The sequence below is a fragment of the Mauremys reevesii genome, linkage group 1, assembly GCF_016161935.1.
Source record: "Mauremys reevesii isolate NIE-2019 linkage group 1, ASM1616193v1, whole genome shotgun sequence".
Lineage (NCBI taxonomy): Eukaryota > Metazoa > Chordata > Testudines > Geoemydidae > Mauremys > Mauremys reevesii.
Genome location: NC_052623.1, coordinates 49,968,964 through 49,991,995, shown reverse-complemented (window position 1 = coordinate 49,991,995; position 23,032 = coordinate 49,968,964). Strand labels below are relative to the sequence as shown.

Genomic DNA, 23,032 nt, shown 5'->3' with positions numbered 1-23,032 from the left:
TATTTCCTCTTTGGTATGACACAGTCCTAATTTCATACATTTCTGAAATGAACCCTTATTTAAAGCACTGGCAGATATACTCAGTAGAATTCAAATGGTGGTAATATTTATGACTTGAATTTACAGTATAATTTTTTTTTTATTTTCAATTTAATGAAAAATGAATATTATTTAAAGTTAATTATATATTGTGGCTCATGAAATCTGGCAATATCTCTATAAGGAAGCCTTTTAAAAAGACTGAGTCCTCTTATGCAAGAATATTTTTAAGCTATCATGTTTAGGTTTATTCTAAAGTTAGACTCAAGCAATTTTAAAATGTTCACTTTCCCCAAGTTTACAGATGATACATGATACATCCTCAGTTAACAGGTTTCAGATTTATTCTCAACTCACTTGAAACAAAAACTAAGCCATATGCTCATTCAAATAGTTATGTCTGAGGATATTTAAATCCCAAATGCTTCACAAAACAAGTAATCAGAACACAGAGAATAAAGACATACAGAGTATACTGATGTGTAATTACATTTATGAATTTTAGAATTTTACCACTACAAAATTGTCATACAGGCATTGAAAGTTATTACATCAGTGGTTAGAAAACATTTTTTTAATCCTTGCTCTGTGGCTCTGGTATTATATCTAACTGTAAAATTCACAGGCCTGGATAGAGACATGGTAATAATATTAGCTGCTGAGGTTGTTTCAAAGCACTGTCTCTATGTTTTTCACACTACTTCCTCTGAAGAAGGAAGTCTAAATACAGACAGAAGTATTGCATCTGTAGTTTATTACTGCTGTTTGTCATCCCTTCTGATCAGTTTGTAGAACACATGCGAACAGGTGAACCATATTACATATTACAGATAATTCCTCCTAGGTATTAAAGCTAACATTGCCCATTTTAAATTTGATCTTAACACTAAACAAAGTATCTATAGAAGTCAGCAGTTCTCTCAGTAGATAGATATTGACCTCTTACAAGCTACAGAAACTGTACATGTGGGCTAGGAGTGCTCAAGTCTTCCTTTCTTCCGATCTGATCTATCCTGAAAAATTAACATCAACACAAATGAAGTTTTTTAACTGAGTTTAGCATTAAAGTTACCATTAATTTTGCATGTAAATACACATTTGCTTACATTAAATTCCAAAAAAGTAAACTGACTAAAAGTCATACTGAACAATGAAATATATTAACTTGCAACACCCACTGAGAGCAAGTCCCTAAGTTTAATTAGGGATGGGGAGAAAAAGGGAGAAGTACGTAGTTCTAAACTAATCAACAAATTAATGTTGTACTTTATTTTCTCTTAAGGAGCCGCAAATAAAGTCCTATAAAACCACTCCAAGATTATTTCTCACAAAAGCTAAGAGATCTGTATTGAACAAGATCTTCTTCTTAAAGACTAATAAACATCCCCACAGTTCAAGGTTTAATTACATTCTTGGCTTATAACAGCACGTATTCATCACCTTCTCGGTTTGCTTGGTCACTTTTCGTACTTATCCTTTGTGTGCCGGCTCCTGTTCCGGTACCTAGGAGGAGAATAGCTGACTCTTCTTCTGGCCTGAAAGCTGGGTGTGTAAGGATAAGTTCTATGTTTCTTTGGTTTTTCTTCTTTCCTGCTCTCACTTGGCTCAGGCGGTTTACTGTCCTCCTCCTGTTCATGTTCTTGGTCTTGCTCTTTTTGGGAGGGTAACGTGTTCTTAATAGTATTAATAAGAAATCTTTTATTTGTACCTGCAAGAGGGCACTTCATCCTGTAAAGACATTTCAAAGTAATCATAAAATAACATCTTAACACAAATATAAAAGTTTAACATGAGAATTCCCCACAATTTTTAGAGAGATTCAAGTTTGTCATTTTGGCTTTCCTTGCATGCCACCTAGTGTAAACTCTGAGTACAGGAAAAGACATTTAGGATGTTCCCATTCCCCTTTTAGCTTAGTCCTAAGGCTGGAAACAGAATGGTTGTGTTGCTTTTATAGAGAGGAAATACAGATTAGAGAAAAAAGATGTGGAGACAAGCTCATGTTACATTCTATATATGTGGACTTGCATAGTTCATATTAGAAATTATTTGTCAATGCTTAACTTACCTGATTTTTGTATAATAATATATTCCAAGTCTGAGGGGAAAGGGCTGCAAGATCACATTTTACATATTCAGTGTAGTTTATTTAATGAATTGAGAAATTTAGAAAGTAAAAGGCATTTTTGCATTAGGAACATCAAGCAGTTATAGTAATAAAATAGATAGGCTATTGAAGTGTTTAACTTAGATTTATGAAACATCTTTCAAAAGAAAAGTTTATTTTTCAAAAAACCCAAGATACCAATCCCCTTTTTTCCCTCTTACGTTTCTAATCTTTGTTATGTAGCAGCTCATCCAGTAGTCTCTAGCACATAAAAAGAAAAATTGGTATCAGCTAGTTTTACTAACTAAATATTTTGCACTTATTTCATTCCTCTTGCTAGGATTAACTCTTTACAATCTTTTATTCCATACACGTGTCATCTACTAAACACATGCACTGAATAAAACTGAGATTGTTCAGTATCTGATCTAGATTTTTTTTTTCTGCTGTAAAAGTTTCTGAGATTTGTTTTACCCTTGTGAGCTGCACTGACATCTTTCTCTCTTTCTTTGTTTAGAGTTCATGTGCAGGTTGAAAACCTTCAAAAAAAATTCTCTACAAGTTAATTCAGTAGGTGGCACTCTGTCCTCTAATTGTCAATGAATGACCCAGAATCATGTTAGGGACCACAGTGCTGTTGGAGGCAGAGTGTTTTGTATGAAATATAAGAAATACATCTGATAATTTGCGGTCATTCAGAGCCTATGACTACTTCTGGGAAATTAGGGCTATTAAACCCCAATGTTCAGGGGAGATTATTACTTGCAGCTCCAGTCTGTACATCTAGCATCCTCCCTTAATTTCAACTGGATACAGTATTCATTCATATCCCACAGGAATTTGCATAGCACTGCTAAACAGTTATCAAGCTTCACTCCAATGGCAGTTTCATTTCTGTATTTAAAGAAATTATTTATATAGATCTAGAATACATGATGATATGTGGTGATATAAATGTTTGATTGGTAAGAGTTATGGATAATTACTCTTGAAGTAAAGCCTCAAGGGAATTATGCAGGTCATTCCAGAAGAGTTCCAACGAAAGAGTTATGCTACAACATCTATTTTCTGTGATTTACAGAATAGAGCATTTTAGTTGCATGTAAATTTGGGATCTTTCAGCCACATAAGTCCAGATGAATGAGAAAATGGAGTACAAATAACTTCTAAGAAGTTATTTAAAATAGCTGTTCCATAAATCAGGGTAGAAGGATTTAGACATTAAGGACCCGATTTTGAAAGGCATTTAGGAGTTGTAGTGCTTGATGTTGCAACGTCTAACTGATTTAGTAACCTGAATCTCATTTTTAAAGGGATTTAGGCACCTAGGAGCCTGAATTCCTATGGGATTTAGGTTCTTAAGTGCCCAAATCCTTTTGGAAATGATATTTAGGCTCCTAAATCAGTTAGGCATTGCAAGGCCAAGCACTGCAATGCCTAAATACCTTAAAAAAACCCTGAGATTCATTGTTTAAGTAACCGGAAAGGTGGGATTACTAGTTTTCCAATAGGATAGGGCTTCCATTTCAAACTCCTAACACTCAGGGAATGTTTCGACAGATATGCTGGGACACAAGATAAATTCAGAAGTACTGAACAACACAGAACAGTAAGCATTTGCTTTGTTGTGTGAACCATACTTCTGTCCCGACTGAATGGCTTCTCAATGCAGGTGGGAATGAGGACCAAGATCAGACAAGTTCAAAGAGATTTGGATTGAGTTAACCAACCTTCCTGAGAGAATGGGGAATAAGCCAAAGGACAGAAAGAGAAGTAAACAAAGAACAAGTTTGGGCAGATAACATAAGTTTTCAAGAGCGGGAGTGGGGTGGTTGTATGTTTTCCTTTACAAAGAGCCTGTCTTTTGTATAAAGCAGCCAGACAGCTTCTGGAAAGAGGAGACTTTATGGAAGCATTCGCACAGACTGGAAGGACAAGCTACGATAGCTGACAAGGCTAGACCTGAATGGTAACGCTCAGAATTTTTTCCAACATGTCAGAAAACTTACCACCAGCTTTAAACTTTTGTACCTTAAGCCTCTTAAAGTATTAGGGCAGCTTTTTGCAGCCTGTGCCCAGATGAAAACTTTAAATGCTTTGCATTTGTCTGTTTGCACTAGCTTTTCTTTATTATTTTTAAGCAAATGTACTGTTTTAGCACTGATATGCATGGCACAATACGAGGCAAGACAGTCCCTGCTTTTATGAAACGATCTCCTTAAATAAACAGCATCTTGTTTCATTGCTTGTTTTTTATGGTACAGTGGCTGCCTGCACAATGTTGAGGATGAAGGGATCAGTCCTCTGTGGAGGAAAATTGATGGGAGGGACTCATCAGCTCCAAGATCAGAAAGAGTCTGAAGCAGGGCTGCAGTCCAGGTGAAACAGGTGTCATGGACTGGGGTCTGTGCTGGCATGAAGTGAGCCCTCAGAGCTTAGCAGCAGAGGGATAAATATAACTCATTATAGTGATATCAATCTTTAGGTTTTAGTGATCTAGGAGTAAATAGAGCAACTCATCATCTTCAAGACAGTATTCCCTGCTCTTTCTTAATCCAGTCCAGGCTCCTGTCATGCTAAGATACTGAAGAAAGGGAGAATAAAGCATTTGATGGACATACTTTTTATTTTTTTAAATGGTGGTACTTTGAATATGAAGAGTTTGGACTGCTCAAGCAGGACAGAAAAGATGGATTAGTGGGCAGTATGCACGGGAAATGGTCAGATGTGCAAATTTAAGATAGCAGCAAAGAATCCTGTGGCACCTTATAGACTAACAGACATATTGGAGCATGAGCTTTCGTGGGTGAATACCCACTTCGTCGGATGCACGATGTTAGTCTATAAGGTGCCACAAGACTCTTTGCTGCTTTTACAGATCCAGACTAGTGTAGGGACAGACTACAGTGATGGAAGGTTTTTCTGTAACTGTAGGAACTCCACATCCCTGAGCGAAGGTAGCTAGATCAAGAGAAGCACTCTTCCATTGATCTAGCTGAGTCTACAGTGCATCTACAGTGCTCAAGGGTGTGGATTTTTCATATCCCTGAGCGTCGCAGCTATGTTGATGTAAGTTTTAAGCTTAAATCAGGCCTACAATGATTTAGAAACAGATGTACTTAAATTGGTACAACCCGCTACTGGAGATACAGTTAGAATCACCTTAATACCAATATAACTGCTTCCCCACTAGAGGGTTGTACCACATTACTATTTTGATATAAAAATCACACTGCTAACCGAAATAGTTAAATTGATATAAATTCCTGTGAGTACGCCAGGTCTAAAACTAGGGGTATGTCTACACTTAAAATGCTATAGCAGCAAAGCTGCAGCTGCATCGTTGTATCGCTTCAGTGTAGACATTACCTATGCTGATAGGAGGGGTTCTCCCATCAGTGAACGAAATTCACTGCCTCAAGAGGCAGTAGCTAGGTCAACAGATGAGTCAAGAATTCTTCTCTTGGCCTAGCCGTGTCTACACCAGGGGTTAGGTCGGCATAGCTACATCTCTCAGGGGTGAGGTTTTTCACACCCAACTGACATAAAAGTTATGTAGATGTAACTTTAAAGTATAGACCAGGGGTTGGCAACCTTTCAGAAGTGGTGTGCCGAGTCTTCATTTATTCACTCTAATTTAAGGTTTTGCGTGCCAGTAATACATTTTAACATTTTTAGAAGGTCTCGTTCTAGAAGTCTATAATATATGACTAAACTAAATTATTGTTGTATGTAAAGTAAATAAGGTTTTTAAAATGTTTAAGAAGCTTAATTTAAAATTAAATTAAAATGCAGAGCCCCCTGGACTGGTGGCCAGGACCCAGGCAGTGTGAGTGCCACTGAAAAACAGCTCACATGCCACCTTTGGTACACATGCCATAGGTTGCCTACCCCTGGTCTAGAAAAACCTATGTGAAAAGACTGATTCTTTTAAGCAGGTTACCATTTGCAGCTACTTGAAAAACAAATCACATGAGAAGCCTGCTGGTGGTGTGGTCATACCATTACTCAAGGTGTATAGCTTCCATTTGCGAGAGTCGGGGCTGTCTTGTCTACAAATGGATTTAAACCGGTTAGAAACTGGTCTCACTAAACTGGTGCAATCTGCATGTGTGAATAGTCTTAAATTTGTTTAAGAGTGCCTGATATCAAAGACTTCAAAACCAATTTGAGACAGATGAACCATTCCTCTGATCAAATCACTGAATTTATTGTATTACAATACTATGTGCAGGTACACTTTGAAGGAATAACTATGAAAATTAAAATGCTGCTTTTTATTCCAAAATAATGCTACTAATAGTTGCCATAATGCATACGAAAAGTATCAACAATTTTAGTTTTCTTTCCATTAAGATTAATTGAAGGGCAATTAAAATCCCCTGGATTTTATTTAAGATTACATTAAAAATCTTGAGCAAAAAAACCACCTTCCAAAAGTGTATTTTACTTTGAGTTTATAGACTGTTGTAGTTTAAACAGAAATTTACTGCAAAAGGACAATTTATATTAAAAATATTTGTCGTAAAGTTTGTTATGACATTAGCATTTTTAATCTTAAAAAAAAAAAAATCCAACCTGAGCACAAATATTAACATTTACTGGCCAACATACAACTACATCTATGTTGAAATTAACTATCAAATATGACCCAGGCTCATAAATATCTTGAATGAAATTTGATACAGTGACCATCGTGATAAGAACTTTCTATTACAAAAAGTGCCACTTGTACTCCAACTGGTATATTCTGTAAATGCTTGGTACGGCAATCTTCACTCAGGCAGAAATTTCTTCAATTTCTACCCTAGTCAGCGAAGTTAAAGTTTTTGCATGTCCTGTTATCATGTTTGGAAAAATCTATTTGTAAAGTCAATAAAATAAATGTTTTAATGTTATGCTATTAAAAACTAAAAGTTGGAGATAAAAGCTCTGCCAGATGTTAAGTGTAAAGTTTATATGGTTTAATTTTTTTACACTGCTTAGTATCTTTTTTTTTCAATCCATCTATATTTAAAAGGTATGGTAAATATTTTTATTCAATTTGTATCAGAACTTACCAACCCATAGCTCCCATTGTTTCAGCTCTGGTTTTTCCACGCTTTGCCTCTTTAAGCAGCTCTTCTACTGCCTTTCTAGATATGAAAAGGGAAAAAAAAATATTAAAAACAGATTTATAGACCATTTAAGAAAAAAACTAAACTCTTGGAAGTACAGAAAAGCTGGCTTATATGTAGAAGTGGCAATGCAACCAATCTGTGTAAGGTAGCGATTCAAATGGAAGAGGTTGCAACTAGTCATCATTTTCCCTTTCATTGTCTCTTTCCATAGCTGTGCCTGAACAGCCTGTTCTCCCACACAAGCCCAAGAGATCCAGTATCCAGGAGCATGTCTGGAGCATGTAACCAGCACAGTGAGCCGGGCAGCTGTATTCAACAATGGAGAGCTGCTGGGTGTGTTCACCAAGCCAGGCAATCAGGAAAAGGAATTTCAAAAATTAGCAGGGCTTTCATGGGAAAGAGGACCTTCTGGTCTCCATGACCCCTAGACAGTGGAATTCACAATGGTGACCAGAGCAGTCAGTGTGGGGCACTGAGAGACAGCTGCTGGAGGACAGATTGTGTCAAAATAACTAACACAGTGTCTACACACTCACTGTGTTGAAACACCCTAGGGTCCTGCCCCTCTATGCCAGGTGCACCAGGTGTGGGGCAGGTAGGCTCAACAGAATCTAAGTGTGGGGGGATCCAGGTGTGGGGTGAGAGGATTCTGTGTGGGACAATCTGGGTGCAGGCAGCTCAGTGGGGGGGGGGTCTAGGTGTTGGGGGTATTTGGGGGAAGGTGGTTCCAGGTGCAGGGGCAATGGGACTCTTCTGGGGCTTCCAGGTGAAAGTGGTTGAGGTTCAGTGGAGGGGTCTGGGCGTGCGGGGTCTCAGCAGGGGGGTTGGGTGCTGGGGGAGTGGGGCTTGGTGGGGTGGGGGTCTGGGTGCAGCTAGCTGGGGGTCAGTGGTGTAGGGATGTGGATGCGGGGGCTCAGGGTGGTGTAGGGGGGTGGAGTTCATCAGGTGGGGGCTTGAATGCAGGGAGCTCAATGGGGGGTGGTCTGGAGGCAAAGGGTCTGGGTGCAGGGGGGCTCCAGATGCAGGGGTTGAAGTTCAACAGGGTGAGGTTCGGGTATGGAGGGCTAAGGGGGTTCTGGGTGTATGGGGTGAGGCTTGGCTGGGGTGTCTGGGTATGGGAGGTCCAGATGCATGGAGGTTGGATGGATGGGGGAGCAGCTCCCCATACAGTGACCCCTCCCCCTTGTAGCTGAGGAGTGATGAGGGCAGGAAGCAGGGGAGGATGCTGAGCTTCCTGCAGCTGGGGGACGTTTCTGGGGGTGGGTCTGACACAGCCTCAGTCACTCCTTCTAGGGGAAGAGGAATTCCCATCCTCTCCTGCCTCCAGCCCAGTCGGGACTAGCAACTGATCCTTGCTCAGGCTAGGAGCCATTAGCTGAGATGTCCCCAGCCCTGTGATGATTTATCTCTCCGCCGGCTGCCTGAAACAATGTACCTGCGCAGCTAGAAAGTGGTGCACAGCTGCTCTTGCAGCTTCCCTATCAGAAAGTCATTTTTCTGTGGGGAAGCAAATTAATATGTGGGGGACATGAATTCTGCACATGTGCAGTGGCACAGAATTCCCCCAGGAGCAAAATACATTGACTCTGGCTCTATGCTGCTCGGGGAGGTGATATTACTATGTCAGCATAATGGGTCGCTTACAGCAGTGGGAAACCAATTTGAGCATAGATGCATGCAAAACTAAATTGATGTAAGCTATTTTGCGTCAACCTAACCACGTAGCGTAGACTAGGCCTAAAACTGATGCATTTATGTGGTTCCTTGACAACATCATAGCACTCTCTTTGTCAATAGTCTTACTCATATTAAAAAATGTTATCTATACTTTGTAAAACTATGCAACTTACTATTTATAATTCCTGTACCTTCAACCTTGAGCCACAAACTAGTCTGCTCTTTAGACTAGTTAATTTTAGTCTCAGGTAGAAATGCGTTGACTAACTAGTTTATAGGCCTTTGGTTCACGTTAACAGAAAAACAGGTGGGTAATATAAACCACTCTCCAATCCTCTGATGTGGTACTAGACTGACTGAACATATAAGCTAACTGGTTTGCTACATCCTCACACGGATGTATCTTATTATTCTGAGGTATAAACCATCCATGTCCAATGGCTTATTACCATTTATATTGTTTAAATTTGCAAGCACAACACTAGTGGTTTTATCATCATCATAGTGCCCAATCATGCACCCACTTTAGTATACTTGTTTAAACAGGTTTTCAGCATCTAATGAGAACATTTTATTCAGCTACATAACAATTAATGTCTGCAACCAAGATACACTGAGCATTGTGATAAGGACCTGCTAGTGCAAAAAGTCACCTGTTGGGGTATCAGTTTGTTTCTACAGTACGTCTTTACTGGTTCCCTTTAGAACATGTTTGTAAAAAAAAAAAGAAAAAAAAAAGGAATTTTATATTTTCAGCTGCCAGGGTTGATTGTCCTTTCTTTGTTTATTTCATTTTATAAAGAATTTTCTATCAATATTGTTTTAATCTCTTCAGTCAAGATGGCCTTTTGCACTTGTCTGTTTATTAATGGAAAAAGTTTGACCTTGCTGCTAAATACAGCCAGTTAGAATATATGCCAATGTGTGGCTACATTGTGGCCTTAGAATGCACCAAAAATGTGGTTTCCCAAGATTAAAGATGTTTCTGCCCACTTCCGTCCAGCTATCACAGAAACATTTTACCACATTATAATCATTTCCACCAAGCAACTCTATGACATGAAATTCCCTAGTCAGGTCTTCAGAATCAGTCACTAGTATTAATTTATTTAAGTATTTCGTGCTCTTTGGCTACACGATACACTGAGAAAAAAAGAATCCTGCCCCAAAAGGTTTATGATCTATGTCAGAGAGACAAATATGCTGGTGGAGCAAAAAGTCTATTTTTTAAAAACTGCAGGTATATAAATATATATACACACACACACATCACTATTTTCTTGGGGATTTATTATTGAAAGGCTTTGCAGAAGCAGTGTGGTTTGAGGATTTAAGTATAGGATAACTGATTGATTGGTGCCCCAGAAGAGGGAGCTTCTTGTGTCAGATCTCCCACCTGTTGACTTCATAAGTAGAGCACTATTATAAAGTTCTATACAACAGCCCAGCTTCCGGGGTAAAATTATCAGTTTGACTTTACCAATACTTTGTTCCTCAATAGTTTGAGGCTAGTTTTTTAAGTAAGTGCACAGTTGTGTGTCTAGTTTACACATGCAATTACCATAATTGTTCATGAAAATTGGGTATTTGCATATGGAAATTGCCATTTGTTTCTAATGCTCATATGCATAAGCAAATACCCAATTTGCATAGAGTTACAACTATATGTGCAAGTCAGGACATGCAATTGTTCATGTGCTTTTGTAAATTAATCCCACAGTGTTTCCCAATTATCTTCCGGGTTGTGCTAATGTCAGGCCCTTTCATCCTTTTCCGTACTATTTCTGCAACATTAACAGAGGGCTATCTTGTGATCCATCTTGCTACTCTTAGCAATCTTACAAAGTCTCAATAACATTTATTTAAGTAAAATTCAGGTTTAACATACTGAATATTGAAACGAGTGGTGTGCCCACCCCCTTTTTTTGCTTTTTAACTCCTAAAATCTAAATAGAAAACTAAATAGCCTTTTCAAATGCCTCAGTAGAGAACTTCCAAATTTCCTCTTTTGAGAGTGCCATTTCCCCACTCTACCTTGAGAGAGTGATGATAAACTATTTAAAATAGTGGAGGAAGGCAAGTTTGAGAGAATTAAAAAACAATCTGCATCTAGGTTGATAAACCATGTATCATGAGAGAACATAATGTATTTAGAGATATCTAGGATACCAAACCTTCAAAAAGACAGGATTGTAATAGAAAAACAAAAAGTCTAAGTGTTGACTTTCATCACAGCACTCTGCAAAAATTCTTTGTAATTCTGTTATTTGAAAGATCTGTGTCAAAGGTACATTAAAAGTCAGTGATCCTCATGTTATTTTATGATTTAATCATACTTGAAAGAATTAATGTGTCTGAAGCAATATACTTTTACAATAATATAAACTAGTTACAATTTTCTTAGAAACACTACAAATCAATTAAGTGAAGCTAATAGAACTGGATTATATGAAAACTAACATACACAAAATACAGACATTTTGATTTGTTTGTATCTATAAATGATATTGCAACTCAGACTGATTTGACACCCATCCCAGCAGTCTGTCATTGGTCTGTCGCTTCCTGGCTAATTAGAGTCTTTATATCCATAATAATCCTCTTTTAGTAGACTAATTTGTGCTGCTGTGCCTTCAGAAAGCCCTCCTGACTCACAAGAACTATGAAAAGTCAATTGAAAAGAGTGGTATAAACACTTAAGAGTATCTTCCATGTAACATATTTCCATATGCTGAATTTATACATACCAGTAAATCTGCCAATGGCTTCACAATTGTGCAAATAAGGTTCTATATTTGCTTTTAAAAGGACTCTCGGGGACTCAGCACTCCTAGCTATCTCCAGTTATAGAGCTTGGGTACAATACAAACATTCTTGCAACTGCAATAACAGATAAAGGAAGGGAATGACTAGCATACAACAGTCAAAACTGCCACACGAGGAGAAGAGCCCAAAGCACATAGGGAGCTATAATTAATAAAATTGATGCATAGTCTGATCCCAAAGGAATACTACATAGAAATGCCACAACTGGTAATATTGGCATCATTTATAACATGACCAGCAAACAGCATCCAAAACTTGCATATTTTTGAATGACTGGAAGAAGACCAAAATAATTATAATAGATTGGTCTGTTGGTGAGATAAGTTTGGTGAGAACAAGGGGTTCTTTTTCTTGCAGGAAAGGATGGTCCCTAGTCTGCTTATATCCTAAATGATTAAAATTTTGCTGCATATTTTAAGTGATGATCAAAGAATACATTAGGTTAGAGAATTTTTACACAAATTTATATTATATAAAGAAAAAAAGGAAGTTAAGGCTGTAAAGTCAAGCCAAACAAAATACATTTCCCTAACCTCGTTCTTGGAAAGGGATGGCTCAATTTTGCTGAAAATCACCTAACATGAAAAGTTTTAGACCGAATGGTTAAGTTCAACTAAGATATAAGCAACTGAAAACAGGTTCTTATGATGGAAAGCTTTAGGTAATTTTAATTCTAACCATCTCTGCTAGCTTCAACTATAATAGCAACTTTCATCTGCCGGGATCCTAAAGTACATTATAAACTATACAGGCAATGGAGACATGGTGGGTGAGGTAATATCTTTTACTGGACCAGCTTTGATTGGTGAGAACGACAAGCTTTCGAGCTACACAGAGCTCTTCTTCAGGTCTGGGAAATGGACTCAGAGCGTCACAGCTAAATAAGATGTGGAACAAATTTTTTAGCATAAAGAGTTCACACATATTTCCAGGGACCATTCAAGATAAAGTCACTCACCTTGTCTCTCTAATATGCTGTGACCAACCCAGATATAACAACACTGCATATACAGGTAACACTCAAACAGGAATTGCTTCACAACTATAATGCAACCATTTACAGGGTGGGCACAATCAGGTACCAAAATCAGTACAGCATTTTGCAAAACTAGAGATGGCTCATTTTATCAAAGAACATAGAGACTAACATCTCTTTAAAAAGTTCCCTGGGAACAATTACTTGACCAGGATCATTAGAGACTCACCTGAAAGACTGTTATAGCCAATTAGTTCATTTTATCATCCATTTATCATTTATGGATCAATTTAATATATAATCAATGTATGCTACACAGATTTAAATTGTAGGATTATAGAAATATAAAATTAAGTATTTAAGAGTGATGCGTGTGTATTAGGTATTAGTAAAGCATGGCTGAAACACAAGGCCAACAGGATGAGACCTGTAAGATTTTAGCATAGCCAGACTAGGCCATAGGCCAGTGGTTCCCAAACTGGGGTTCAAGAACCCCTGGGAATTCACGAAATGTTACAGGGGGTTCTCGAAAAAAAGTTCCCCAATGGCGGACAGACCTGTCCCTAGGAACCCTGGGCAGCACAGGAGCCCCTGGACTTCCAAGAGCTAAGAGGATCAAAGCAAGTGTATCTATCACACTGAGGAGATTTAAACTTCAAGACTTCTTATAAGAAATGGAAATGGAGGTGGATATTTTTTGCTGATTTTAAAATTAAATAGGCAGCTAGTATTGTTTTTTAAATTATTATGATGAAGAAGTTTAACCTTTGTTGTAACGTGCGTTGTTTGTCTGGACTGCTCAAGACCTGAATGCTTGTGTAGGAGGAACTCTTCTTAAATACCTTCCTGCTGTTTCACCTCTGATACTCTTTGATGAAACATAGGAGCCTTGTCTTATAACAGGCTTATTCAAAGTGATACAAGCTACAAAAGTGAGAACCTGGAAGACTGTTGCCATTTTCATAATGTAATAAAAATACTGTAATGATAAATAAGAACATCAGAATGGCCCTACTGGGTCACACCAAGGGTCCATCTAGCTCAGTATCCTGTCTGCCGACAGTGGCCAGTGCCAGGTGCCCCAGGGGGAATGAACAGAACAGATAATCATCAAGTGATCCATCCCCTTTCGCTCATTTCCAGCTTCTGGCAAACAGAGGCCAGGATCACAATAATAATTAGTGTGTAATAAGCATGTCATAAAAACAAATTTTATATTTCCAAGATCACTGCTTTTATAATTTATATTCAGGTAAATGAGAAAATCCCTGGAAAAATTCATTTTTAGGAGGGGGTTCACAAGACTTGCCATTTTAGTGAAAGGGGTTCACAGGTTGTTAAAGTTTGGGAACCACTGCCATAGGCTTAAGAAAGCTTGACATGAGTGGGTGACCTAGGAACAATCCTATGCCAGCAAGGTCACAAGGTTACTGCATAAGAAGTGCCAATAGGTGAGGTTATGGAAAAATAGGTGAGGTTATGGAGGTTATGCAATAGGCCGCAATGTATTGTCCAAGACCATGAGACACCTGACTGTAAGACCTTTGAATGTCTATCTTGACCACAGGGTACATGTCATGCGTAGATGCTAAGGAGAATAGAGGAACTACAAACAACCTATGAAAAATGGGGCATCCCAATCAATATTCATGGGATGTGCAAGTTCAGATAAGGGAAATAAGGTTGATACCTGCATGCACGTGCATAAGGTGTTAGGTGTGGTCAGAACTACAATATAAAAGAGAGTACCCTGGTTGGGTAAGAGTGGGAAGACCCAAGGGAATACCTACGTGAAAACCCCAGCAGGAACTGTCCCTTTACTGATGATCATCTTTTAAGAGGTCCAGCAGACCCTAGAATACCTTTCAGGATGTGAGTATGACTGTGACAGTGCACCCCATATTCTTCAGTGATATTATTATGATATGATTATGGCATAATTATAAATGCATTTCATGCAAATAGGTCATGAAAGATGTCAATGAAAAGGTTATGATTTGGTGAATCTGATTATCCTATTTGCATGCACGTATCATTTTTGTATCTGAAGTTATAAATGTTGACTACGTATTTGTCTTTCAAATGTAGTTACACTTGAGCAACGCCCACCAGACTTTCAGTCTAGATAGTGGGTGGGGAAGGGCCTATTCAGGGCAATGGGCCATTAGAAAGAACAGTAGGCCTTAGGAGAAGCTTATCCCCCACCTGGTGAGCCTTCCTGAGAATGCTCCAAACAGCCTGTAAGTAATGGCTGCTATGACTCTACAAGGACAAGGGACCAGGCCACAGGATGCTGGCCTCCATCTTGGAATGCCAGTATTTTTCCTACAGATTTGTTTGGGAACCAAGCTTTGGAACAAATGGTTCCTGCTATATGCAAAAGCTATAAGGCAGGGAGTGACATCATCTGTGGTTCTTCACTCCCCGCACAAGAAGACTCCTGGAATCACCTGAGGAACAAAGACTGAACTGGGGAAAGTGCTGGAGCCAGGCTAAAGGGATGTCTAGCCTGTGAATGAAACACCTGGGCATTCCAAGCTGTAAAGCAACTGCAGCTTGCCCCTTAAGAATCTGAAGCCTGCTTGTATCATCTCTTAGGGTGAGAATCTGCTAATTCATATCCAATCTATTTAGTATATTAAGCTTAGTTTGCATTTTTTGTTTTATTTGCTAGGTAATCTGCTTTGATCTGTTTGCTATCCCTTATCACTTAAAATCTATCTTTTGTAGTTAATAAACTTGTTTCTGCTTTATCTAAACCAGTGAGTCGGAGTGTAGTGTATGGGCATCATAGCTCTAGGGGCAAATGCTGTTGCATATTCCTCTCCACATTAAGGGAGGGGGTGAACTTTATGAGCTTACGCTGTGCAGTTCCCTGTCCAGCACAAGACAGTATAATTTGGGGTTTATACTCCAAAGGGGGTGCACGCCTGGGGAGCTGGGAGTTACCTTGGCTGTAGCCTTCTTATGCATAAGAACATAAGAATGGCCGTACCGGGTCAGACCAAAGGTCCATCTAGCCCAGTATCTGTCTACCGACAGTGGCCAATGCCAGGTGCCCCAGAGGGAGTGAACCTAACAGACAATGATCAAGTGATCTCTCTCCTGCCATCCATCTCCATCCTCTGCTGAACGGAGGCTAGGGACACCATTCTTTACCCATCCTGGCTAATAGCCATTTATGGACTTAGCCACCATGAATTTATCCAGCCCCCTTTTAAACATTGTTATAGTCCTAGCCTTCACAACCTCCTCAGGTAAGGAGTTCCACAAGTTGACTGTGCGCTGCGTGAAGAACTTTCTTTTATTTGTTTTAAACCTGCTGCCTATTAATTTCATTTGGTGACCCCCTAGTTCTTGTATTATGGGAATAAGTAAATAACTTTTCCTTATCCACTTTCTCAACATCACTCATGATTTTATATACCTCTATCATATCCCCCCTTAGTCTCCTCTTTTCCAAGCTGAAGAGTCCTAGCCTCTTTAATCTTTCCTCGTATGGGACCCTCTCCAAACCCCTAATCATTTTAGTTGCTCTTTTCTGAACCTTTTCTAGTGCTAGAATATCTTTTCTGAGGTGAGGAGACCACATCTGTACACAGTATTCGAGATGTGGGCGTACCATGGATTTATATAAGGGCTTTATACATGCAGGGGCTGGTCAGAGAGCCTGCATGTAACTTCAGCTGGGTGTGTCCCTACCTGTATGAATGCTGGTGAAACTGCAGGCTGCAGGGCTTTGCAGCTTGTCGCAGCATAACAGTGTGAGAAGGAGCCCCGGCTGGTGGGTCAGGGGGCTCAGTGGTACCTCAGTTCCAGGTGGCACCCAAGAGGGGAACCCATCACAATGACTACAATTATAATTATTGCGTAGGTTTTCATAGGATTTCTATATGCATGGTATAGTAGAAAGGGAGAGCCTGAGATATAAGGCCTGGTATAAGAAGCCTGAGGCCTGAACTAAAGTAGTGGTCAAGTCCTGCTAATATAAAGCAAAGTTAGAAAAAGTCAGGCTGTGAGCAGAAGTCAAGCTCTGCCTGCGAGCAGGCTCAGAGAACCTGGCAAGAACAGGGCTGGTATTGTGAAAACACATACAGTCCTAAGAGGCACAGGACACCCATGCAAGCACATTCCAGAAGGGTGGTACCAGAACACCCCAATACAGAATTATAATGTAAAAGATGACACAAGGACACAGTGACCCCCTCTTAAACATAAGGTCAGGATGACAGTGTGATGGATAGAGATGTTTGATTGAACCAACATATACATAGTAAAGGATGGTAACTAGCCACGTCAGAGGGGCAGTAACTAGCCATGTCAGAGGGGCAATACGTAACTTGTTATAAAAAGGAATTTCAAAGCGAGTGTCTTTGGCCAGCCTAGGGGGAAATGGAAAGTTCTGCCATTCACTAAGCTGTGTCCATTGTCACGGCCACGCATGTATTAAATGTACTTGTAGCATGTATAGGACATAATATCATAACTCATCGACAATAAACCTGGCCAAGTGCCTTTGCTACAGAAACGGGTCTGTGGTTTTATTGGGCAGTTCGATCGAGGTCTGCTGTGTCCGCTATCTGAGCAGAGCTGGGACAGCAAATTGACAGAACACTCACATGCCGCCAGCATCTGACAACACACAGGTAATTGTAACTTTACTTATTGCTTTAATAAAACTTGTAGTACAGATAAGACTTTGTACTTGTGATTGTGTTTATATGGTCATTATACTTAGATATTGTGTGTTCCTGAAGCCTCCAAATTTGAGAAAAGATCTAGAAGCAATTTCACCATGTTGAGCCTGCAACTGTAGCAATCAGAGCCCAACCCATGGCGGTGCAATGCAACATCACAAAATTCTCTGTAAATAAACTAAAGGCTATGCTCTGGTGCTCAGATACTATGTCCCCTAGAACCAGATGGAACATTGATTCAGCAATGACAGAGAGAATCATGTAACTGAATATTCAAAACCACTTCCTGCAGCATTAAATACATTCAAGAACTGACTAGACTCTACACTGTTTTGCTCTGAAGATCAGAGCTCAAGATGATAGTGCTACTGATACCACAAGTGCCATTCTAGTATGCATGAATTTAATTGGAAATGGAGAGGCTAGCTGTTTTTTGAACACATCTGAGGATCCTGACATCTATTTTTACAACTTGTCCAAGCTTTGGCACAGGACAAAGATGCCAGTCCTAGAGTCAGCAAAAAGAGGTACATACATAAGGGACATTATTAACAATGGACACCCTGGATGTAACATGAAATAATTAAATGGATATATACAGAAACTGATGAAAAGGAATTTCAAAAAATGGAGCCTGAGGAATGCCACACTGAACAGCAAAGAAACAGGATTAAAACAAACACCAAATATGCCACATAGGCATATAAGAATCAAATGGAAAGCATACCTTAGGAGAGTTTGGAGTTAACTCACCTGATTTAGAATTCCACTGTCTTTAAACAGTTTAAGGTTGACAATAGATCACTTCTTTAAAAAAGTGTTATTTTAAGCTTTTTTCTGGGTGAATGACCCCCACAGCCTGATTAGTGAAGATTCCATAAAGAAATTCATCCTGTTTTTATTTGGCAGATCACCTTTACTTTACATAACCAATGTCAAGTGGCAGACCTACATACAGAACCAAGATCTCATGATTGCTAGATCTATAGTCTAACTATTACTTTTAGCTATTAAATTGTGCTTCCTTTCTAACATGCAATTTTATAACTTAAGGATTTAAATTTTAAGTGCAACTTGTGCACTTCAAAAAGTAAGACTGTTCTTAGTGTTATATCTCATTGTTTTACAATAATATAAAGGAGTTTATTCCAGATGCTAAGGGCCTTATCCCTTACGGCAACAAACAATTTCAAATAGATGACACTGCAAACTAGGTTTTGAAGGCAGTTCTAGTAGGAGATGCTATTCAGGAGTTGTGAAATGTTTCTGGCAACTAGGAGGCAGCTTTAACTGTGGAAGAGATTATGAGTGAGGAAAAATATATCCAACACTCTCTCTCCAACAACCTCTAATATATTCCCAGAAGACCGTGTATTTACTGTGTTGTTCTAGTGCCCAAGGCAGGATATCTTAACCGTAGGATATTTTATTGTTTAGAACGCAAAATCTTCAGGGCAGGGACATAAATGGTGTTGTGAATAACTAACATGCCAAAGGTGTAGAACAGGGAAGAAAGAGTAAGAACAGGGGAGGTGAAAAATAATCCAGCCCTGTCAGACACCTTGACACTCTTCTGTTAGTTGTTTTATAACCCTGTATACCTAACCATTGGAGTGTAAGTTATACTCACAGCATCAATTACATTTCATTGGAATTTGGCCTAGTATCTTAAGGCTATGAAAAGTTTTAGATTTAGATCCTGGATATTCTCCAATATAATTAATAGTAGGATGTTCAGGGGAAACTGCCAACCTCTAATTTCCAGCAGAAAGAAGTTGAAATTATTGGGGGGAGAGAGAGGAGGGGAAGGATGCATATCCGATACTTCCCATAGTTAGCGGCGAAGGTGAATGGAAAGCCTGGCTTTATTTACAACCTGTGTGTATTTGTAGTCGCTGCTTTTTTATTGCTTTAAATCTCAGACTATGTAAGGGTCACATGACAAGAGGCAGCCAATTCAGCAACCATCATTCCTGCTGACAGTAACATTTTAAGCAAGAAAAATACAGAACATAAGACCAAGTGAGTTAGTGACAGTAAAAAAAGGAGAATAAAAGTGAGAAAACTTGGCACAATAATCCAAACCAGAACAAACAGAATGTAGAGAACTGTCTTTAGACCAGTGATACTCAGAACTCCGTGGTTAAGGAGCCAAATTAGCAATCAACATTACCCAAAAGAGTCACAGTAGTGTGAATTCATTGTTTCATTTATTATAGTACTAAGTATTCATATTAATAGCATGATGGAGGAATATATATATATAAATGAATGATGGGGGAAGATAGATATAGTCACAGTAAAATGACTGACCAAGTATTATTTTATCAACTACAATTGGTTAATAACATAGTAAAAGCATCCTGATTGGTTAATAATTAAATCACATATTTATATCATGAGCTGTAAAGAGCCACAGGAGACACACTAAAGGGCTACTTGCAGCTTGCAAGCCTCAGTCTGAGTATTACTACTTTAGACCATCAAAGCAGAAAATATCTTTCAATTTAATTTTCCTGAGAGAATGAAGTCACTGCCAGAAACTTTGGACAACCAAGTTCTCTTGTCTGACCACCAGATTGTAGTCTTAGCTGCATGTGGACAAATAATTAAAATGTTTTTCTTTGTCTGGAAAACTACTAGCTTCCCAGTGGGACTCAGCAGTTGCTCTAGACCTAGAAGTTGTCCATGTCCATAACAGAATTTAAACATATAATGTTTGTAGATACAGAAAACACTATTTTAAGTCATCATTATAAACCTGTATGTTTCCTTGAGCACTTGGACTCATGGTAGCCAAGGCACCTAAAAATAGCTCAAATAAATATTTTTAAAACTCTCTAAAAGCATCCCTAAAATAGCTTTTCTGTAACATGTGTGGCATATGTAGAAGTCATGATGGTATAGTTTAGATTTGCTACAGCAAGTAATGCGGCCATCACAAACTTTTGCCGATAAAAACTTCATACCACCCCTCACCATGACATATTCTTATTTAGTTTGATATTTCAGACCAGTGCAGTTGTGGTTGTTTTTTAAGATCATAGGGGAGAGGTGTCTCACTGAAAAATTATAGAGGTAAATGTATCATTACATTCTCTTAGGCCCAATTATCCCCTCACTTCTACCAGCACAACTATTATCTTTGTCCCAGCTACAATATCAGCTGGAAGCAGATAGTTGGGGCAACAAGTTATTTTTTTTTGTAAATGGAGCCACAAAGTTAGTTCCTTATATTTGAGTGTGAGACACACTGGAAGAGCATGCTATCCATGATATCATTGTTAGACATACTGCTAACAGGTAATCTCACATGAGATTCTGTTATACATTGTTTAGTTGTAGTGTTGACAAGTCATGCTGCAGAACTATTATTTCAGTCATTCCTCCCAGACAATTCTACAATAAATAGCATAAAACCAACAAGATTTACCAAGAATGTAAGTGCTTCTGGTCCATTTCCAAACCAGAAAGTAAAACAGAGGTCTGTTATGACTGAATAGTCAACTAAATGAACCTGCATTTAAACTGAATGTGTTTATTTGGATATGATATGAGTCAATTTGCATAGTAGAATGAATTATCTCATCCCAACAGAATTCCAGTCAATGTAGCCACAATCTGACTATAATAAATACAAAGTCAGAGATTAGGCTTTTCTCGTTTCAATTAACAAAACAAGGTTTATTAATTTTCCAACTTCCACTGTGATCTAGTTGCAATCATAACTGGTACTGGCATGACTTTCTTCATTTAATAGAGAGGTTTCATTTAATTTATTTTATACAAGTATGCCTTTCCTTAACAAAGTAAGGAGTTTGAAAAAGTTGAGTTTACATTTTATTATGAAGACATAGTTTTCCCAGAAGCATATTCCACAATTGTGGGCCAGGTGCCCCAAAAGTCTTCTGAGCACACTACTCTCACTTTTGAGATTCGTAGTTATATTGTTCCAGTAGATCATAATCAGGCCATGGGATACAGAGTAAAACAATGAGGTAACTTGAGCCAATCCAACAGAGGATTTCAGAATTCAACAGAAAGTCAGCAGTATCTTCAATGCCCCCGTTTTTTCTCATGAATAACCTGAGTTCCCTCTGTGATAAATTACTCTCCTGAATGCATCCACTTGGAATCAGATTACTGCCTCACAACAGGAACAGAGGAATGATATTGCAATAGGGAGATAAAGGGCTCCCATAGAGAACGGCAGCCTCAGAAATCCTGGAATACTATCATACCTCATTCCATGTACTGCAAAGTACATCTTAACTGTTTTTTGGGAGCATACTGTATATGCTTCAACATCGATGTGGAAACCACTTATATAGTCTAAGACAGGTAAAAGTATAATATATTTGATGCTGTAGGAATAGGAAAACAGTTCTAATTCTCAAACTAAAGTCAAAGGTCTCCTGCATGTAAGTTTGTGTTCTGTAAACTGGGACCCCTGTCCTCCGAAATCATAGAATATTAGGGACCTCAGGAGGTCATCTAGTCCAACCCCCTGCTCAAAGCAGGACCAATCCCCAGATTTTTACCCCAGTTCTGCCAAATGGCCCCCTCAAGGATTGAACTCACAACCCTGGGTTTAGCAGGCCAATACTCAAACCACTGAGCTATCCCTCCCCCATATAGGCTTGATGTTTAGGTAAGTTAAACTGTAAGCATCCACATTAATGCAACCCCCTTAAAAAAAAGATTAAACTTGTATTATATGGCATACAATAATTTAAATTTAAACACTCTAATCAGCACCAGACAGTAAACAAAAGTGCTCCAGCTTCTCTCTTAAAGGCTCTCTAATGGTCCCTCTGCACTACAAATGTTACCTGTTGAGGCAGCTTATTTACATCATCAAGCCCCACACCAGAGCGAGCAGATGAGTTCCAAATCAGCTCTTGTTACCTGAAAGATTAGCTAGGCACTTCCAGACTGAGAAGGGAGGTGACATGACTAATGTGTATGTTACTGGGTCCAGCACCAGCCCTTCGTGGGGCTGCCTCCCCCAAAGGCCTGGCACAGGAGTGACCACGAGCCCCACACATGACCCCTTCCCACCAGGAGGATGTCACGGGGCGGGTCTAGAAGTGAACTTTTAAAACTCAGGAGGGAACTACCTAGGTAATCCCCCCCCCCTTCATCCCTGCAGTTCCCCCACACTCCCCTGCCCCATCCCCCAGTGCTGAAGGGAAGGGAACAAGTGCGCCAGGCAGGCGCCGTAGATCACAGCGGGCCCACCCCGCCCCACCGCCCGGGAACACACACCCCGGAGGGCCCCTCTCACCTCTCCAGCTCCATGTCCTCCTCCATGGCGGCGGGGCGAAGGCAGATGCGGCGCGGCCCCGCTAGGCCAGAAACACCGCAGCGGCGGCTCAGGTACAGACGTAGGCCGGGCCCATCCACTGCTCGCGGCTGGGGACAGGGAGGAGCGAAGGGGCGGAGCGGCGAGTGCGAGGACCCCGTGAAGGGCGGGGCGAGCCGGAGCTGGGAGGAAGCGAGCGCCGCGTACCCTGAGTGCCTGCTACCTTCCCCCGCTGTAGCGGGGCCCGAGCGGGCAGAGCCCGGGGGGACTCGGGTCCCGCCCACC

General features: G+C 39.7%; 1 protein-coding gene across 1 annotated transcript; it reads right to left on the bottom strand.

Moving 5' to 3' along the window:
- Positions 1 to 361: 361 nt before the first annotated feature.
- Positions 362 to 23,015, bottom strand: POLR1D (RNA polymerase I and III subunit D). The gene is made up of 4 exons (XM_039489143.1): positions 22,730 to 23,015; positions 7,207 to 7,281; positions 1,480 to 1,767; positions 362 to 1,052 (listed from the first exon to the last, which is right to left on the bottom strand). Exons 1-3 carry the CDS (start codon positions 22,753 to 22,755, stop codon positions 1,497 to 1,499), a joined length of 372 nt encoding a protein of 123 aa, XP_039345077.1. The 5' UTR covers positions 22,756 to 23,015; the 3' UTR covers positions 362 to 1,052; positions 1,480 to 1,496.
- Between the last annotated feature and the right edge of the window lie 17 nt (positions 23,016 to 23,032).